Genomic DNA, 19,574 nt, shown 5'->3' with positions numbered 1-19,574 from the left:
CACCAAGCCCAACAGTGACCATTACCACGGACGCATCGCAGAAGGGATGGGGAGCGCACATGGACAACCTCAGAGTGAGGGGTCTATGGGCTCCAGCAGATGCGGTCCGCCACATCAACTACCTCGAGTTGAAAACGATACTGCTAGCCCTGAAGGCATTCCAGAGACACCTGTTCGGCCAGAGGGTGTTGGTCCAGACAGACAACACCACGGCGATGTTCTACATCAACAAACAAGGGGGGACACAGTCGTTTCCCCTCATCCCTAGCTCAGGAGATTTGGAGATGGGCCATACCTCTCAAGATAGATCTACTGGCAATTCACCTTCCAGGGAAGGACAATGTGGAGGCAGACTGGCTGAGCAGGCAGACCTCAGCATCGCACGAGTGGGAGCTCAATGGCCAGGAAACGGAGAAAATCTTCCGGAGATGGGGGACTCCCACAATAGACCTATTTGCAACACGCCACAATGCAAAATGCCAAAGCTTCGCGTCCAGGCAACCAGATCAGCAATCCAAGGGAAATGCCCTATGGATAAGCTGGTAGAGGACATTTGCCTACGCCTTTCCACCGATACCCCGGTTGCACAGAGTGCTCGACAAGTGCAGAACCAGCAACATGACTCTGATCCTGGTGGCTCCACAGTGGGCGAGGCAGACATGGTTCTCACAAATTCAAGAAATGGCACAAGGCAATCCGTACAGGTTCGAGAGGAGAAAAGACCTGCTCTCAATGCAAAACGGGGAGGTCCTGCACCCAGAGCCAGAGACCCTCAACCTAGCAGCATGGCTCCTGAAGACCTAGAGTTCGCACACCTAAGGTTACCTCAGAGTACTATGCGAGTGCTACGGGAGGCAAGGAAACCTACTACAAGAAAGTGCTACAGCGCAAAATGGAAGAGATTCACGGTGTGGTGCAGGAAAAAGGGCCTGCTAAACAGAATGACAAGAGACTCAACTGTGCTGAGGTACCTCACACACCTTCTAAAGAGTAACCTCTGCTCGAGCTCCCTAAGGGTACACCTAGCAGCGATCGTTGCCTACACCAGAGGTGAGAAAGGGGGAAGTTTCTTCACCTCGCAGGTGGTGAAGAGATTCATGGAGGGAGCCAAAAGAATGGCACCCCCGAAAAGGTTGCCGCCACCGGCATGGAATTTAAACGTGGTTCTGACGGAGCTCATGAAGGCGCCGTTTGAACCCATTCACAAGGCCACTCTACAAATGTTGACGATGAAAACTGCCTTTCTAGTGGCCATAACCTCACTACGCAGGGTGAGCGAGCTTCAAGCACTAACGCTACAGGAGCCCTACATTCAAATTCACAAAGACAGGGTAGTCCTGAGGACGGACCCACACTTCATGCCCAAGGTAGTGTCGGCGTTCCACATGAATCAGAGTATCCAGATACCGAGTTTCTTCCAAAACCCGACTACAAACGCAGAAAAGGCCCTGCACACCCTCGATGCCAGACGAGCGGTGATGCACTACATTGAAAGAACCAAGGAACTCAGGAAGTCGAAGCAGCTGTTTGTGTCCTTTGCTACTAGCTTCATTGGTAGACCAGTGACCAAGGGCACCATCGCTAGGTGGATTGCCCTCACTATTCAATTCTGTCACAAACAGGCTGGACAGGAGCTAGCGGAGGGGCCCCAAGCTCACTCCACAAGGAAGAAGGGGGCCACAGTTGCCTTCCTGGCAAACACGCCCATCCAAGACATTTGTCTCGCAGCAACTTGGGCATCTGTGCACACGTTCACAAAGCACTACTGCGTGGACATTCAAATGAATAAGGAAGCACAGGTCGGACAGAAGGTGCTACAACACATTTTCAACGACCAGCGATCATCTTCCACCCAGCCACCACAAAAATAGGAAAACCGCTACAAAGTCTATGCACAGCATAGTGAATCCAGAAAGATTCACGCTGCAAAACGAAAAGTTTCTTACCTGTCGGTGTAGTTTTGCAGCTTGAAGATCTTTCTGGATTCACTAGCGAACCCACCCACCTCCGCCAGGAAGATGAGGCTGGAGGAAGAGGGGGTGAAATGGAAAGGATCAAAGAAATGGAAACGTACAAAAATATGGACAAAAGGATTAATCAATCGCCTAGGGTTTAAAAAAAAAAAAAAAAAAAAAAACAGGGAAAAAAGAACCCGAAGATGGCGCCCCAAAGGTGGGACTTCCGCAGGAAGCACGACGACGTCACGGGAGGTGCACCAAATGGTGGACGTCGACGCCCACCTGGGCTACAAAAAAAAAAACAAAAACACAAAGAAAAGACTACGAATCCGGACCCAACCACAAGATCGCGGAATAATGCACAGCATAGTGAATCCAGAAAGATCTTCAAGCTGCAAAACTACACCGACAGGTAAGAAACTTTTCGATCGAGTGGGAAAGAGGTCAGGGCCCATTTGTAGGCTATTTTTCGTTGTATGTTTTAAATCTCTTTTAGTTAGGGAATATTAGATTTTTTGTGTAGTAGGGAGATGATACATAAGGCACTTAGACACGCAGGCACTTTTTCTTAAATGAAGCAGTAATCGTACAACCGGAGTTTTTTTTTTTTTTTTGTTTTTTAGGTCAAAGCTGTCCATGTATGCGATTTAAGAAGCACAATGCACTTTTATGACACATGCTGCAATTTAGTAAAGATGGAGGGATATGGCTCCTCCAGGCTGTAGTAAGGAAATGCAGTTAGTCACTTTAATTCCATTGGACTGGTGGGGCGTCCATTATGTTTCAGTAGACCTAGGTTGTGAAAAGTTGATGTTTTTATTTTTTAAATTATTATTTTTAACATTTCTCACGTCATGTGACTCCTTGGATTGTTAGGTGATAGTTTTTTTTAAGGTTGTTGCACTATTTCTTTTTTTAAATTTGATTCTATTGGGGTTTTATACCGTTGCTTCCAAAGCATCAAATGTTCTTTACATATCATGCATAAAGGTGCTGATACATTAACATCATGCCCCTACAGTTCGCTTATTAATCTTTCAATTCCCTCCCCTCTTTAGTTGCGTCAACTTCTGGTTAGCAACCTAGGTTTTGCGTAATCATGCTGTAAGGTCCACTGCTTGTCGTCTCAGATAAGGTTGTTGCACTTGTCGCAAGATTCCAAATTATACATGTGGAGTTGGCTCAGAAATGACTACACATTAGGATTTTATACAGATTGTTACATTCAATACTAATGGCCTTAATTACAAATCTAAAGCCAGGGCGATAGATACCTGCGTGAGAGGGCACTCCCCAGATATCTTACTTGTTCAAGAAATACTTTATTGATAAAAAGGAGCCACATTCAAAATGTTTCAGCAACCAGCAGGGTATCAGTGTGTCCTGTGCAAGTGCTACACATAAGGGGTGGCAAATAAACATTTCCACCTTCAAGTTTCTTTTTCTCAAACTGATACAGAAGGTAGGTGGGTCTTGGTTAGTGGGCTTCTGAATAATATCAAACTCATGATTGCTACAATGTACGCTCTGATATTAGATAATCCGGCGACTATCATAGTTCTATCAGGCTTTGCTAAATATTCCCAGTTTTGTACTATTGGGCGTGGGACTTTAATCTCCTTCAAAATCCACATTTAGATTCGTTCTCAGGTAGTTGTAGGCAAAATAAACTGTGAATGGCCACCGCTATGATAGAATGTAGCAGAGGGTTGGATCTTATAGATCTATGAAGGGAAAAAAATCCCAGGCAAACATGAATATTCTTGTCTTTCGGGAAGATATGCCAGCTGCTAGATTGGACTACTTTCTCTCTACACAAAATTTACAAGTAAATAGTTATACCCATATATAAAATGCTTCCTGTGCTCATGCTTTGGTATAGATGGATATTTAAGGCATTAAGGTAGAGCAGCCAGAGGGGAGATTTTTTAAATAAAGTAAACATTGAGTGGTTTAAGGAGATACAGAGCGATATATCTATTTCAAAGTAAATAATTCTACTGTAATTGATAATGTATGGGAGGTTTTTAAAGCAACTATATTGGAAACATCACCTCTAAAGAGACTGGGCAGAGGAAATGCATATCTATACTCTGGGCAGAGCTAGAGGCTGAATTAAACCAGGCAAGTATGAATCTGCAACGGTCTAACCAAGCCAATAAAATAGTGCTCAGGCATGCAAGACTGCATATGCAGGAGTATTATTACAAGCAAGTATACATAGCTAACTCTGCATACCTACAAAAGGTGTATAAGGAAAGCGAATATGCAGCTCATTTTCTGGCCTGGCAAGCGTGAGAGCATCTAGAGCAGAATAAGATAACCTACCTCGTGGACGTGGAAACAAATGCCCACCTTAAAGACCTTGAGCAAATTTAGGAGAGATTTCTCAAACATTATGAAGCATGATATAGAATGGAACAGCAGGTCAATGTGCATGAGCTAGGTTTTTTTTAACGAGCTCCCCATACTAAAGCTAAAATTAAATCAAGCACAAGTCATTGAAGCAAAAATTTCTGTTGAGGACATAGAGGTGGTTGAAAAATCTTTAGCTAATGGTAAAGCTTGTGGTGAAGATGGTCATCAAGTTGAAATTTATGAAAGATTTGCATCAGTTTTAAAACTCGAATTGCTAAAACTTGCCCCCCTGGAGGGGGTGAAGTCCTGGCCTCTTTCCGCATTGCAACTGTTTAAAGAAAGGCAAGGAGAAGGAGAAAATTAATTCATATAGGTCTATTAGTCTCGTTAATGTAGACTTATTACAAAATCTTTAGCAAATCGCATATCACGTTATGGGTGCAGTCGTCTACTCATAGTGTGTTTTTGTGCCCGTTACACGGTTATTCTCCAATACAATTGTTTTAGCAAAGCCTTGGATTATTTCACACAGAAAAGAGTTCCCACCCAGTTGATTTTTTTAGAAGCCTAAAGGGTTTGTGACATGGTTTGCTGGGAGAGCCTTTTTAGGTCTCGGCTAGCGAAGGCTGCGCTTGCGCAGTCTGGCTTGCGAGATTTAATGTCTCAGTAGTGGGCTTGAACCCGCCCCTCTTCTCCATTTGCTGGCTTCCTAAACGGAGGCCAGCCATTGGAGGAGAGGGGCGAATGTCCATTTAAGCCCCGTCTTTTTCGGATTCGGGACGTGTTTTTTACTTTCTTTCTCTCCTCTGGAATGTAAACATTCCAGCCAATGGCAAGAGGAGAGAAAGAAAAACACGCCCCCGAATCTGAAAATTACGCTGCGTTTCTCCGAGGCATTTCTGCTTGACCTCGGAGAAAGATGGTGGCGGTCGCTCCCTCTCCTCGGGCCATTTTAGAACAGTAATTGTTTTATTACATCACAGAAAAATTTGTTATTTCTCACTCCAGTTATTAAGGAGCACATTATTAGACCATCCTAAAATGTGTAATGTAATAAAGATATTTAAAACAAATGTAACTGCAAGGTATTGTGGTGATGGAATACAAAAATGAAACGAATAATTTGTATATAAACATATGTGAAACTCTGATAAACAAAGGAATGTATTACATTACATAAACTCATGAATATTCACACACACTTTTAAGTATATTTTTTTGATTTGCCTTGTGACCCATAGAGAGGCGAACAAAATCTATCACTCCAAGATGGCCGCTATAGTGAAGTTACTCGGACGTCGGTGCGCATCACAATGGTTAATCTAGTCCATTTACTATTTTCCGTGTAGCGTCTGCTCCTGTGAGGCCTGTGCTTTCTGCTGCTAGTTGGGTGCTGTGGAGCCGCTGTGGTTCTTCATTTCTGTTGTTGCATTACCAGCTGCACAAGGTATTAGAGTTTTTGGAGAGTGTGGGAATGCATGTGATGGCATTGAGGATGACACACGCAGCGGACAGTTGAGATGGTTTTCATACTTTCATTGCAGACCTAGCAGGAAGAGGCAATTGATAAATATATGCCGCAGTAGGTATATCGGAGCGCCGCCCACAGATACATCTGAAGTTATCTCTTTTCAGGTACGAGTAGCTATTCTGTTCGTATACTGTCAGCACTTATTTATATTGGGACGAACATCTAAGAAGCCGATAACAAAATTAGAAAAGAAAGTGCCCATAGGAGACGCAAGACGCATTTAGAACGCTGACATAATAACTCTTGCCTCGCAGTTTTTTCTTGGAAAATGTATAGTTTTTTAAAATTCTTTAGAAAAACAAACTTCAAAGAGCGAGAGAGAGTAAGGCTTTGCCTACGAGGCCAATTTATATATCTTTTTTCCACTGTTGACTATTTTGCTCTATCGAATTCCCATCCCTTACGCAAATCTGGAGCTGTCCAGTTATGAAAAACACGCATCAATGTCTAAGTCTGTTTTTATTTTAAAATAATATAGTTGAGGGTCCAGTGATGTGTATATTTTCATCCAGTACATCACTGTCCCTGGAATTTGTATTGTGTGTGCATTAAAAAGACTGAAACGTTTCTTCATTTTTCTTGGGCTTTATGTACACATTACGTAAATATTTTGCTTTTACCATCGGCACATCATTATAAAGTCGTGTTCTACCATCTGTGTACAACAAACTAGAGCCTCATATCTGACCACCAAGCAGTGTTCAGGAGCTTGTGTGAAGTAACAAGTTACCCAAATCATATACAAAGAGACCAGTTAACATTTGAACAGGAGGTGAAGCGGGTGCCACTTCTGCTTTGGCTCCCAAGATCAATGTGTATGTGTCTAGATCTGTGTGTGTGTGTGTGTGTGTGTGTGTGTGTGTGTGTGTGTGGGTTTGTATGTGGGTGTGTGGGAGGCTCGGTGTGTGTGTGGGAGGCTCGGTGTGTGTGTGGGAGGCTCGGTGTGTGTGTGGGAGGCTCGGTGTGTGTGTGGGAGGCTCGGTGTGTGTGTGGGAGGCTCGGTGTGTGTGTGGGAGGCTCGGTGTGTGTGTGGGAGGCTCGGTGTGTGTGTGGGAGGCTCGGTGTGTGTGTGGGAGGCTCGGTGTGTGTGTGGGAGGCTCTGTGTGTGTGTGTGGGGGGCTCTGTGTGTGTGTGGGGGCTCTGTGTGTGTGTGGGAGGCTCTGTGTGTGTGGGAGGCTCTGTGTGTGTGGGTGGCTCTGTGTGTGGCTCTGCATGTGTGGCTTTTTTTGTAGGTGGCTCTATGTGTGATGGCTCTGTCTGTGTGTGGGTAACTCTGTGTGTGTAGGTGGCTCTGTTGGTGGCTCTATTTGTGTGTGGGTTGCTCTATGTGAGTGGCTCTGTGTGTGTTGGTGGCTCTGTGTGTGGGTGGCTCTGTGTGTGGGTGGCTCTGTGTGTGGGTGCAAATGCAATAGGTCTCGCATTTGAGAGTGATTAAGCTATTGACATTGTAAATAACAATGCCGTTTCTTTAAATGTTTTAAAAACAAAAACATTAACAAAAATGTCATGAGCATTGCCAATAGCTCTAACTTTCACAATGCCGAGACCATTTCATTGTAAATGCTGGTTATCCTTCCTAAGAAGTTTGGATCCCACAGCAGACTGGTCCAGATAATATCCAGTCTATATAAAGGTGCTAAGCGCAATGTATTATACAGTCAAGGAATATCAGGACCTGCGGGGTGACTAGGGGGACAAGGCAGGGCTGCACCCTGTCACCCATACATTTTCGCACTTTTTATAGAACCATGCCGTTTCTTTAAATGTTTTAAAAACAAAAACATTAACAAAAATGTCATGAGCATTGCCAATAGCTCTAACTTTCACAATGCCGAGACCATTTCATTGTAAATGCTGGTTATCCTTCCTAAGAAGTTTGGATCCCACAGCAGACTGGTCCAGATAATATCCAGTCTATATGAAGGTGCTAAGCGCAATGTATTATACAGTCAAGGAATATCAGGACCTGCGGGGTGACTAGGGGGACAAGGCAGGGCTGCACCCTGTCACCCATACATTTTCGCACTTTTTATAGAACCGTTGGCTATAGCTATTCAGACAATTTTAAATATGGCACCACCTATAAGCGGGATGACTCCCATTAAGCTATACACAGATGACAGTGTGCTCTTTTTAAAAACTGAAATGGAGAACCAAATGAGGGTTTTTGCAATTTTTTAAGTATATCAAGCCTATAAGATTAATAAGTTGAAAATTGTGATTTTATTATGCATCTCTGCACTTGACACTTTAATTTCTGAATTGCATCATCTAGTTATTTCTAGGCTTTAGCACTATTTAGGGGTTTATTTCTCACAGTTTTAATGATTTTTTCATATTGAATTATGTCCCATTAATTAGTAACATTAGGATACTATTTTCACAATGGTATAAGCTACCTCTCTCCATAAATGGACCGTATTGCTTAGGTTCGGATATCAGTTTTGCCTCTGTGTGATTTTCTGTTTGCTGCTATTCCATGGGCCCTTCAGATTACGTTTTTTTTAAAGAGATGGAGGGTATGTCTTCAGCCTTTATTTGGGCTAGTAAATCGCCTCGCCTGTCGTTAGACACACTATATAGGTTATTGGAAGAGGGGGTGGCTGACTCTCCCCGATCTGAGAGAATGTTACTTTGCAAATTTTGCCCACAGCATTTTCAGGTTTTTTAAATCACTAAAAGGGAATGGATTTGACAATCTATTTCCTGAAATTATTCCTTCAGGAGTACCATATTATTGATTTTCTGCGTCTTACCAGGCCCCCCCCCCCCCCCCTTAGATATAAAACCTTACAATGGTGTATAAAGCGCAAAGCACAGTTATTCAAGTACTTTGATATTCCCATGATTAACGAACTTACTCATTTGGCTATTTATCAAGGGGATTGACCCCTTTTAGAGAAGAATGTCATCTCAAAGTGGGAGAGTAACGTTTTCAGCTTGATTACTGACTTTATGAATGTTGAAGTTTGGAAAGTCTGGAGTGATATTGGACCTAGGATTAGGTTTTGTAAAAACTTGCTACAAGGTTCTTTATTAAGATCAGATGTTTTTTAAGGGAATTAGATAGTAGAAATCAGGAAAGTCTGGATTTAGTAGAGGACTTGGTAGAATCCACAAAGAGTAGACCAATTAGTTGCTGGGTCTCATTTCTCGGACAAAATAAGGCTAAAACAGTGTACGTGAAAGCTCGGGATAAGTGGCACGCCAAAGAACATAACCAGGTTTCAATTGCTGCCTAGAATAATATTAACAAATTAACTTTACTTTAAGGAAAGGCGCAAATTTTAGACAAATGCAACATTACGCCAAGTGGCTGTTGTATAGAACCCTTGCTTTCCTACAAAACATTTACCCTCAAATCCCAGTAAACTGTTTCAGGTGTTAAATGAAAGGGGTGAGTTCATGGATCCATATCATCTGGAGTAGCAAAAGAATAAAGCCATTTTGTCTGTGATTGAGCAGTATTGCTTTTATACTTTAGACCTGACTCAGCCTTCTGATGCCCAGACAGCGTTTTTTGGGTATTCACCTGATATTAATATTGGCTCCTTGCAGAGAAAAACAGTCTACCATTGTTTTTATCGCTAGAGCAATAATCCTTCAAAACTGGCGTTCGGAAGTAATCCTATATTCCTGCAATGGTGGTTGTGTATCATCATCAAAATTAATTGCCTCAATATTCATGAACCTTTTGTTTTATGAGCTTTTATGACTGTTTAACTCTTCAAATAAAATGCAAAAAAAAGCATACTGGGCCCTCTCACCCAGCTGCTGAGCAGGTCTGTCACCCCAACCTATAACTGTCTATATAGGTTCATGAGCTTCATATTGGTTTCCACTGATAAGCCTAAAAAATTCTTTACAGCTTGCTATCCTTTCATAGCCAAGGTAATCTCAGACTTTGACCTAAACCAGACACTCTAGAGATTTGTTTTCTCTTAGACCTGTTGTCGCTCTGGAAGAGGTTTTCTCATGCATAAGATTTAAAGAGGTAACAAAAGAGATGAACAAATATCACTTAAAAATGGCAAGAGTTGTTTAAATCAGTACAACTACTTTGAATTACGGTTCTGTTTGTCCATGTCTAGCATCCTTTTAAGTAGACGGTAGCTCATTTAATATTCTGCATTTATTTCAACCTATTAAAAAGTGAGCAGATCTTGCCTCGAAGACCGGAGACCTATTCTGTCAGAGGTAAATTGGCACAAGATCTTCTCACGAGATATATTCTGAACCCACAGCCATTTGAAAGTCTGTTATTAATTTTGCTATGCACTACTTTTTTAAATTTTTTACTACAGAACCTGCAACTTGCTGTGTCAGACCTTTTTACGCTCTGTTGACATAACTTCCTATTAACAAAAAAGATCCTAGTCTTCCCAACTGTGATTAATAAAATATCCATGGAAGCAATATATTTCATGGCTGAATTCCAGTTTATTCTGAAGGTGGTCACAGACCACCCACCCACCCTGAATGACCGTTCCCAATGGTTAAGCTTTCAAGAAGTACCGAACAACAATGACTCTGTAATCCCTACATGGACCTCAATTTGTTTAATTTCATCGAACTGCACCTCCCCTCTTTTATCTTTTTCACCCCATTGCCAAGAAACCACCCATGCCTCTTCTCTAAGTGTCACAATTAGGTACATTTTCATTCCACTATTCTGGGGCTGTCTACCTTTGGCTGCAATCAAACTCCGGTTACGCATTCAACTTGTGTTTGAATAGTTCAAGAGCACCTCTTTTCCCAAGTAATGCTTAGGATCCATGGTATAGAGTTTTGTGAATTAAGTTTGAACCCTAATCCAAAATGTGTGAATTACGTAACCTTGTCATTTTGTGTGCTTAGTGTCTGAGCCAGACTTGCAGTTTAGGCAGACAACAAATCCCATTGTATCTAATTGTGACCCGTGGCAACACACCCTATGCAGTGCTTTGGGTTAAATGAACTGTGTAGCCATTTCTCATGGGTACAAAAATGCATCCTGTTATTCACCATCTAGGAAAGACCTGAATGTTCATTTTTCTCTTAAACCCTGTAGAGACTGTAGCTCCAACCAAGACGCAGGGGTTTAGTGGCCTGACCCACCTGCCTTCTCCATGGTCTGCACTATGCTGTGTGTTACAATGGGGTGGATACAGTTTCCCTCCTCTCTTGGTAGGTGTTCAGAATACAATCCATCCTGCACTTTGGTAGTGTCATTGTAAGGGAGTTAACCAGGGATTGGAGGTATAGGGCAGTAGTCAACTGCCCAGCATAAATTTACCAATACCACAGCTACTCTTTTATCCGCTTCCTAGAAGATATAGGCATTAATATCTCTCCTATGATGCAATGACACAACCCACTGCATTTGCGTTTATGCTGCTGTCTAGGAATCGACCACAATGCAAGATCTTGTACGTTTTTGGACTTCATATCATGGAGTCTGTAGCCAATTGGGAGTCTTGCCAGCATATGCCTCCAAAGAAAGGTTTCAAAGGGTGAATGGCAGTTGCTTTTGATCCTGTTTCAGATTTGAGAGACACATGTAACCAATAAGCAAATGTTTTGTGAATCTCGCTGAGGAAGTTACTTTTTACTATATACAAGTTAATCAAACTTCTTGAATCAATTTATGCCTTGATACATAATTTTTCGAGATGTTTATAAGGCACACTTAGGTTGTTGTCTTGCATAAGAATTTTATTTTAGAGCCCAAATAGTCATGGTGAGATAGCCAGTGCACCTTGCAGACACTGCTTGACAGTAGGGTGGTAGAAATTCTTTTCTGGTCAGCATGGCAAAACACTTAATCTTCTTCACAAACAAGCTAATTGAAGTCAGGGCTTAAATAGAAGAGGGACTGTTGCCCAAACACTGCTTGGAAGAACCCTTACCCTTTTATGTTCAGAACTGGCTGTTATATGAGCTTGCAGATTAAGTGATTGGTGTATCCTTCCTTCATTCTGTCTTTTACATCGGGGTAGTGTTGCAAGATAAATCTTTGTTTCTTGTGAAGATGGCTTTTAATGTATGTGACAGAAGGTTTTCAGAGCAAACACGTTCGGTATGGATTATGTATCTAACAGGAAAATTACTACTGAAAGTACATAACTCATTCTTTCTTGAATTATTTTCTGTTGAAGTTGGTCATATTTACATACCTCCCCAGTAATTCCACCATGTCAATTTGAAACATTTAAGACCAGTGTGAAATATTTTCTTTTCTTTTCCTAGATACAATGGACACTTGGGATGACAAGAAACTGGAAGAGGTAGTCAACAAGAAGCATGGTGAGGCGGAAAAGAAAAAGGCCAAAACTCAAATAGTATGTGTCCTTTTTTATTTTTGGTGATAACCTAAAATTAGAATAGATTATGTTGTTTCTTGTTTCTTTCTGTTAATGAAGGAAGGGTAGAGCTACATTAGTTAAACATCTGAGGCAGTTTTCTAGTTGCAAAATGCCCTGTATCAAACGGGTAAATAAGCGTGATGGGGTGCAACATGTATCAAACACAGCCCCATGTTGGCCCCTGAGGCACAATAGTTTCTGATTCTGTAGTTCTCAATTTAGCCTCTAGATGATCGTTGGTGCTACTAGAGTGTAAATATAATACTACAGTTGGTTTGTCTTCTTAGGGTAGCGCATTTTCATGTTTTTCATTGTGTTAATACATTTCTGGGTGGGTAGTATAGTGGGGATTCTGTGTTTATTGGTTTGGCTAGTGGATTTTTCTCAAACAACTGTGTAGTGGACATTTCAAAATCTACATTATAGTACAAAGAAAAAGATTTAGACACCTCAAGCTATTCTGTCATGAGTGAACATTCAGAGCGTTCCAAAGTTATTACGTGAGCATAAACATGAGACAAAGAACGAACCTAATGAGAAAATCCTCAGCTACCCCCAACCCCTTCATGATCCTCACCCAGCCACTTCAATATCTTTGTTTACCTAACTGTCCCCAAAAATACAACTGAGGTGGCTTCCCTAATCAAACAGTCAAAGGTTCTTACTATTGGTAGAAACCTATCACTCTCCTCCTTGGAAGTCTGAGTGAATTTTAATTTCCCTAGCATAAAACCTACAGCAGTGGTTTCCACATACCCTCAAATCTCATATGGGTGCCGTCTAGATTACTCAACAAGTTTTCCATTGATAATAAGACCCACAATCTATGATACATTTGAGATATTTGGGGTGCGTCCATTCATTTCTAGTTAAAGTCAATAGTTGTTTTCACAGCCCCAAGACACCCCATCACTATGTACCACTTCTGTCTAGTAAGACCTTCCTATACTTCTGTACGATGCCCCAAGACCATTATTTCCTTATGTAAAATCTTGGAACTCTGTGCCTAGGGTCTTAAGTGGTGGTTAATAATGTGACTTTACCTGGAACTGGAGAGGTCTGTTCAGTGATGGAGTAGGTGATTAATTGGTTGTTCACTGGGATGGTCAGATGTGGAGCTGCATATGGTCAGTTTGGTGAAGTGTGGTTAGAAATGTTGCCAGTCAAAATGAAACTGCAGAGAGCAGGCATTCAATATGTAATGCTGTATCCAGCACGCTGAACCATCACCCACAAGTCAAAGCGGCCCATCTTTCAAAACTCACAACAAGCAATGGACTTCATAAAAGCACTGCATCGAGGGAACACAAATCACCAGGACTCAGAAGATAACAGCACAGCCTCTCCTATGCTTGGTGAGAATGACTAAAAGGTTGCAGTGCATTAATTATTAGTCCCCTGTGATTGCTTGTAGGAATCTGGCCCTGATGGAGGGGACAGGAGGACAGTTTCCCTCCGTATAGACATATGTACCATGTTCTACCCAGTTTGTACTGAGTTTTGATTACGTTCTGTAATAGCAAAGGACCAGTCTTAATTGTTAACAGCCTAGGGCAGGCTAGTCACTGGGTGACATGAGAGCTGGTCTCTCCCAAGTATGAAGGATATCAATTCTTTCCCATTCTTCTCCTGACTCCCCTTCCTTATTGTTTGGTGGGGTTCATGACTGGCAGCCGTGACTTTCCTGATGGTTGTATGACACAATAGACAACCTACGAGGAGTTCGGGATGTTCATTTCCAGTGTACACAATATGTGATCTCTTCTGGATTTTTCGCTAATAATGCCTGACATTAGTATCTGGGCTACTAGAACTGTTCTGGCTGAGAATTCATGGTCCCATGCAAGCCATAGGCCAGTGGAGAGTGCAGCCATCGGCACTCCTAGACAGGCTATTTCAGAATGAGCTACAAGCTGAAATTGAGGAATATTTCAAGCTGAGTAATGGCTCAGTAGATAGCACAAGGATACTATGTGGAACCTTCAAGGTTATAGGAGGACAATAAAAACGGTGCAAAGGGACCTGGGATGAATCCAATCTGAGCTAAACCATCTTCAATCCACCCGGTTGGGAGCTAGTGACATACTCATTGGGTGTCTATTCGAGATAATCTCCGAATACATCAATCTGGCAGAAGAAAAAGAAAGCATGGAGGTATATGTGCTGCTCCAACCGATATTCGAGGAAGGTGAAAGGCTAGGTAAAGCATTAGCCAGTCTAATAAAGCTGCCCTGCAGGGAATGTAATTGAGATAATGGCTCTAGATGGAAGTTGAACATGAGGGGGCTAATGGTATTATATCCATTTTTAGGTCTCGGCTAGCGAAGTCTTGCTGGCGAGATGTTATGTTTTCCAGTAGTGGGGCTTGAACCCGCCCGGCTGGCCTCTTAAATGCTGGTCAGCCATTGGAGAAGAGCTTTGTCTGTCAATTCAAGCCCCGTCTTTTTCGGATTCGGGGGTGTGTTTTTCCGCTTCTTTATCTTTTTTAAGCCCTGTACCTTTTACACTGGTGGGCGTGTTTTTTTTTTTTCTTTTACAGGGACGTTCTCGTGTTTATTTAGGTCTCGGCTAGCGAATGCTGCACTTCTCTGTGTCTCTTGCTGGGATGTACTCTGCCCCCTGGCACTTAAACTTAACAGATCAGACACTCTTAGACCCCATGCGACCCCCCCCCCCCGCCCCCAGTCCTCTTACATCGGGCACAGGCACCCCCCCTCCGCCGGGGCTCTGGCCATGTAGCATGGAGCTTCTCTAACACCGGCACTTCTTGCGCTGCAACCCCAGCGCTCACACTCACCCCATCTCCCCTGGGGCTCTCCCGCCAGGCTCCGTGGCTCCCGCCTCTCCGCCCCCTCGCTCCGGATCCGCAGACCGGCTGCAACTTCGGGATCCCCTACTTCCCAGCAGCCCTGCTCCCGGCTCCGTGCCCACAAATCACTGCGCACCGGGGACCCCGCAGGACATGCACGCAGGGCCACTTCCAATGCAAACGGCCTCCCCAGCCGGGCGCTGAGACTCCTACCCCCTCCTGCTCGTACCCCTGCCCTGCAGTCTTCCTTCCAGGATGTCTTGCAGCCTCTGTTGGGGGCCCCTTCCTTCACTTGGCTGCTCCCAAAAGTGCTGTGTTTCCTAGTTTCCTCCCTTCTTTCTTTGTTCGGTGGCGTTTGTTTTTTTTTATTTTTTTTTTACCCATTGCTTTTTCTTCCAGCTGGCCCAACACATCACTGTCTCGTTCCTGCCTGACTTTTCTCCCAGTGTATTTGGAGGGGCTGTGTATCCACCTGCTGGACGGCAGGCGGCACAACAGGAGCAACGTGCAGGAAATGCCGGGTTACTGAGAATTTACACTAATAGATTAGCCGACAACTTCCAAGCTAAATGTTAGAGAGGTCACGAGACAGTCACAAAAAATGCAGAGCAGACTTCATAACATCCAGCCGAGATTTTAATACTTTACCATCCTAATTAACCGAGAACGATCAACGATTTAGGAGATAGCGCAACGACATTGCCTCTCCGATTGAAAAGCTCGTTAAATCAGGTTCTAGCCTCGGCGTCATCTCAAGTTCTCAACACCCTATGATTTTGGGCAAATCCCTTAATCTCCCCGTGCCTACCTAAAGTGAATGTGTAATGTAGGTGGTGCTTGTTTAAAGCGCTCCCATACCTTCTGGTCGAGTTCGAGCTATATTAAAACTGCAAATAAAAAGAGGAAGAAAGGGCTCTAATTTAGCAGAAAATGCTAAACAAATGGGAATGAAAGTAAACAAAATCGCGTGCTGGTGGCCCCTAAAATCATGACATGCGCTCATGTTTTACGGCTGCCATGTGATTCAAGGTCACGTTTTGCCAGTATTTATTTTCCTTTTTTTTTTTAAAAAAAACAAACAAATATTTGTCTTCAGGTGATACTTCAACTGACATGAATCAAAACGACAACTCCCAGAATGCACTGGTTTGTAAACATAAATGCTCAGGACCGGAACCCAGACTTTCTGAAGCATGCGTCTCCTGGTAACTCTGCCCCTTTTTAGGTCTCGGCTAGCCAAGGTTGCGACGGTGAGATTTTATGTTTTCCAGTAGTGGGGCTTGAACCCCCCCCTCTTCTCCATTGGCTGGCCTCTTAAATGCTGGTCAGCCATTGGAGAAGAGCTTTGTCTGTCAATTCAAGCCCTGTCTTTTTCGGATTCGGGGTTCCGAACATCTAAGGCTCTGTGTGGGTGGCTCTATTTGTTTGTGGGTTGCTCTATGTGAATAGCTCTGTGTATGTGGCTCTGTGTGGGTGGCTCTGTGTGTGTGAGTGGCTTTGTGTGTGTGGCTGTGTGTGGGTGCAAATGCAATAGGTCTCGCATTTGAGCTAGATTAAGCTATTGACATTGTAAATAACAATGCCGTTTCTTTAAATGTTTTAAAAACAAACAAAAATAATGTCATAAGCAATGCCAATAGCTGTAACTTTAACAATGCCGAGACCATTGCATTGTAAATGCTTGTTTGCATTTACTATTCTATCTTGCACACATCTGGTAGTGGCACAACTGAGCATCAAGCAGTTTGCCTGGTGGACTCTGCCCTGGCTAAGAGATTCTCGACCATCCATTCACAGTGGTTGAAATCAAAGGAGTAATGAGGGTAATGCCCTCAGGCAAGCCCCCACGGTGGAATGGGTTGCTGTCTGATTTCTTTAAGTAACGATCGGAAATCTTATTCCCACGCTTGCACGAGGTGGTGATGGAGAAGCCAGCCCTTACACCGACCTTATGAGATTCAATAGTAGTAATGCTGCTGAAGCTAGCAAACCAGCAGATGGGTATGAATCATGCCAGCCCCTGTCCTTCATAAACTGTGACATGAAAATACTTGCAGAGATTCTCTCAGACTGCCTTCTCCCGCTTCTTTCTGACTTGTTTTACTTGAACAAGCAGGGTTTATACTAGACAGGCTCACAGCTCACAATTTACACACACTGCTCTCAGTATTACACAAGCTACAGCAAGGACGAAGCCGTCAGCACTGCTCCTTGATGCCACTAAGGCATTTGACTCCCTAGAGTGGGAGCATCTATTTACTACACTCTGGAAGATGGGCCTCTCTAGGAGAATTTGTTAGTCCCCCCACCCCCTCCCCCCCCCCCCCCCTATTTTAGTGCTGGCAGTGTAGCGCCTGGCAACCAAGTTCAAACAACATTACTATGAATGTCATGCTGTACGCTACTCTCCAACTGCTCAGCTCTTTGTATGTGGACAAGATCACCTTTTACATTAGGGACCCCAGAGTTCACCTCAATTCATTAAGGCATGAATTTATAAAATTCACTGGCCTTTCAGGGAGGACCGCCGGGATAGCATGGTCGAGCTTCCCACTGTAGCCTCCCTCGCTGCAGATGCTAGGCAAGTTGCTGAAGGTAAAAATCCACAACCATTTGATATCACTAATTTATACATTTGTACTTGAAGAGACCCCTCTGCATCTCCTTTGGTCTGGCACCAGTGGCCTGGGGACCAAGACAAAGAGAACAGATTATTTTTGGACAAGCTGCTGTACTACAGGGCGGTCGGTGCCTAGTAGTAGACCACCTCTTATTCATTTCAAGTTCCTGCATAGGCTATATTACACCCCCTGGTGCATGTGGAAATGTGGCTTGCATGAAAATTCCAACTGTAATAGATGTGGAGAACTCGGGACAGACTTCCTGTACTAAGCTTGGAATTGTAGCATGGTCTGAATGTACTGGGAAAAGGTGCTGGCAGATCTGTAGGATGACTGAAACAGTACTACCAATAGATGCTAAGACTGCACTGCTGGGGTGGGTGAAGGACCTGCCTAGTACAAAGAAGACTATTTTTTTCTTAGCCCTTTTACTGGCGGAACACCATGTTGCATCTTGGTGTGGCAGAGCTTCAACTGGGAGGGATGGTTAGTGTCTCTTATATATTGCATACACAGTTTGAGATTTATTCAGCACTATTGCCATCTTCCAGGGACGTTTGGTTGACCCTCAGGGCATACTTGGCTTTAAGTTGGGGAGAACCCGATTCCATTGTTGGGGTGGACAGTTCAGAGCCCCAGGATGATGCCACATTAGTGGTCCCCTAAGTTCCAAGATAGACTTTGGCAGTGGTAACTTATGTCATATGAATCGAATTCATGGCATACTGTTCTAGGAACAGGGAAATGTATGGTTTTGGAAATCTGTATAACAAATGTGAAACGTGATGTTTTGCTTACAGGCTGTAACATGTCCAATATTCAGAGTAAAAAACGGACATGCATGTAAGTGTCAATGGTTAATGTTTACCTCGAAGTTGTGCTTTTAAGTTAAAATTTAAAAAAGTACGTGTTTGTTGGCTTGCACCCTTATTTTGTAAGGGTTTTGTGATATTAAGCTTGTGGTTGTGTGAATTTGTGACTGCGTATGATTGTGTTTTATGATGGGAATTGTTCTGTACTGTTGTCTTCCAATAATATGGCAATTTGGTGTCGGTGATGAATCCTATATCTGAAGGTATTGAGTGGATTGATAGTGTGGTATGATGCGAGTATTATGATCTGTTACTTCAGGCTTTTGGTTGTTTAGAGATGAGATGCTTGTTAAACTTATTGCCTTCTAGTGAGATGTTTGGAGACGTGCTGTGTTAGCATAATGTTGTGGATCTGTTTAATGTAATGATGTAGCATGTTATGTGGTGCAGTGTGCAAATATTTCAGTAAAGTGATGGTGATGTGTAAATTTGTGAACTACAGATCCAGGGGGTGCTTTGGGGGTTGTTTGTGTTTTCATGGTACAAAGTGCACTGGGTTGTGTGTGTACTTCGGTTAAGGTCATTAGCATGTTTTCAAGGTGGATGGTGCATATTATGTTGATGTCCGTGCATGTGGCGAGTGTTGTATGTTCTGCCATCAGGTGTGGTCTGCGGTAGTACTTCATAATGATGATAGGGCTCCTCGTAATGCAAGTGCTGTGCTTTTCATGTAATAGTGTTACATTGTATGGCGATAATGGTTTTAACAAGCCCTTGGATTTTGTGGTGGTCCAAACTAATTGTGTGGTATGCTTATGTGTACGATATTTAAATGTTGATTTGTAGGTCGCTGAGATTTGTTTTGGAATGATTACTGAGGGAGTTTGGTGTGTACATGGAGGTGTTGTGTCTAATGAAGAGGCTAGCTAAAAATTATGTGGTAGTTCTTATGAACCAAAGAGACACACTTTCTAATATGTTCCATTGAGTCGTCCTGTAGTAGAAAAGCAAATGAAGTGTGTGTTCTGGTGGCATAAATCAATAATAAATAAATCCAAAGTGTTAGTGATTTATATAGGTCACATGAACTCGTGATGGCTTTTCACTACATTCTGAGCATTTGAACACTTCCTCTAGTACA

The 19,574-nt window shown here is 43.0% G+C and overlaps 1 protein-coding gene across 1 annotated transcript in view; it reads left to right on the top strand.

Moving 5' to 3' along the window:
- Positions 1 to 19,574, top strand: part of ZC3H15 (zinc finger CCCH-type containing 15) — a 235,333-nt gene that overhangs the window by 140,653 nt on the left and 75,106 nt on the right. Inside the window, exon 5 of the mRNA XM_085648699.1 lies at positions 12,076 to 12,167. Within this exon, the coding sequence (XP_085504825.1) occupies positions 12,076 to 12,167 (92 nt within the window). The remainder of the gene's footprint in view (positions 1 to 12,075; positions 12,168 to 19,574) is intronic.

This window comes from Triturus cristatus, chromosome 3_2, assembly GCF_964204655.1.
Source record: "Triturus cristatus chromosome 3_2, aTriCri1.1, whole genome shotgun sequence".
Classification (NCBI taxonomy): Eukaryota; Metazoa; Chordata; class Amphibia; order Caudata; family Salamandridae; genus Triturus; species Triturus cristatus.
The sequence above is the reverse complement of the archived record's forward strand: the minus strand, read 5'-3'. Positions and strand labels throughout refer to the sequence as shown.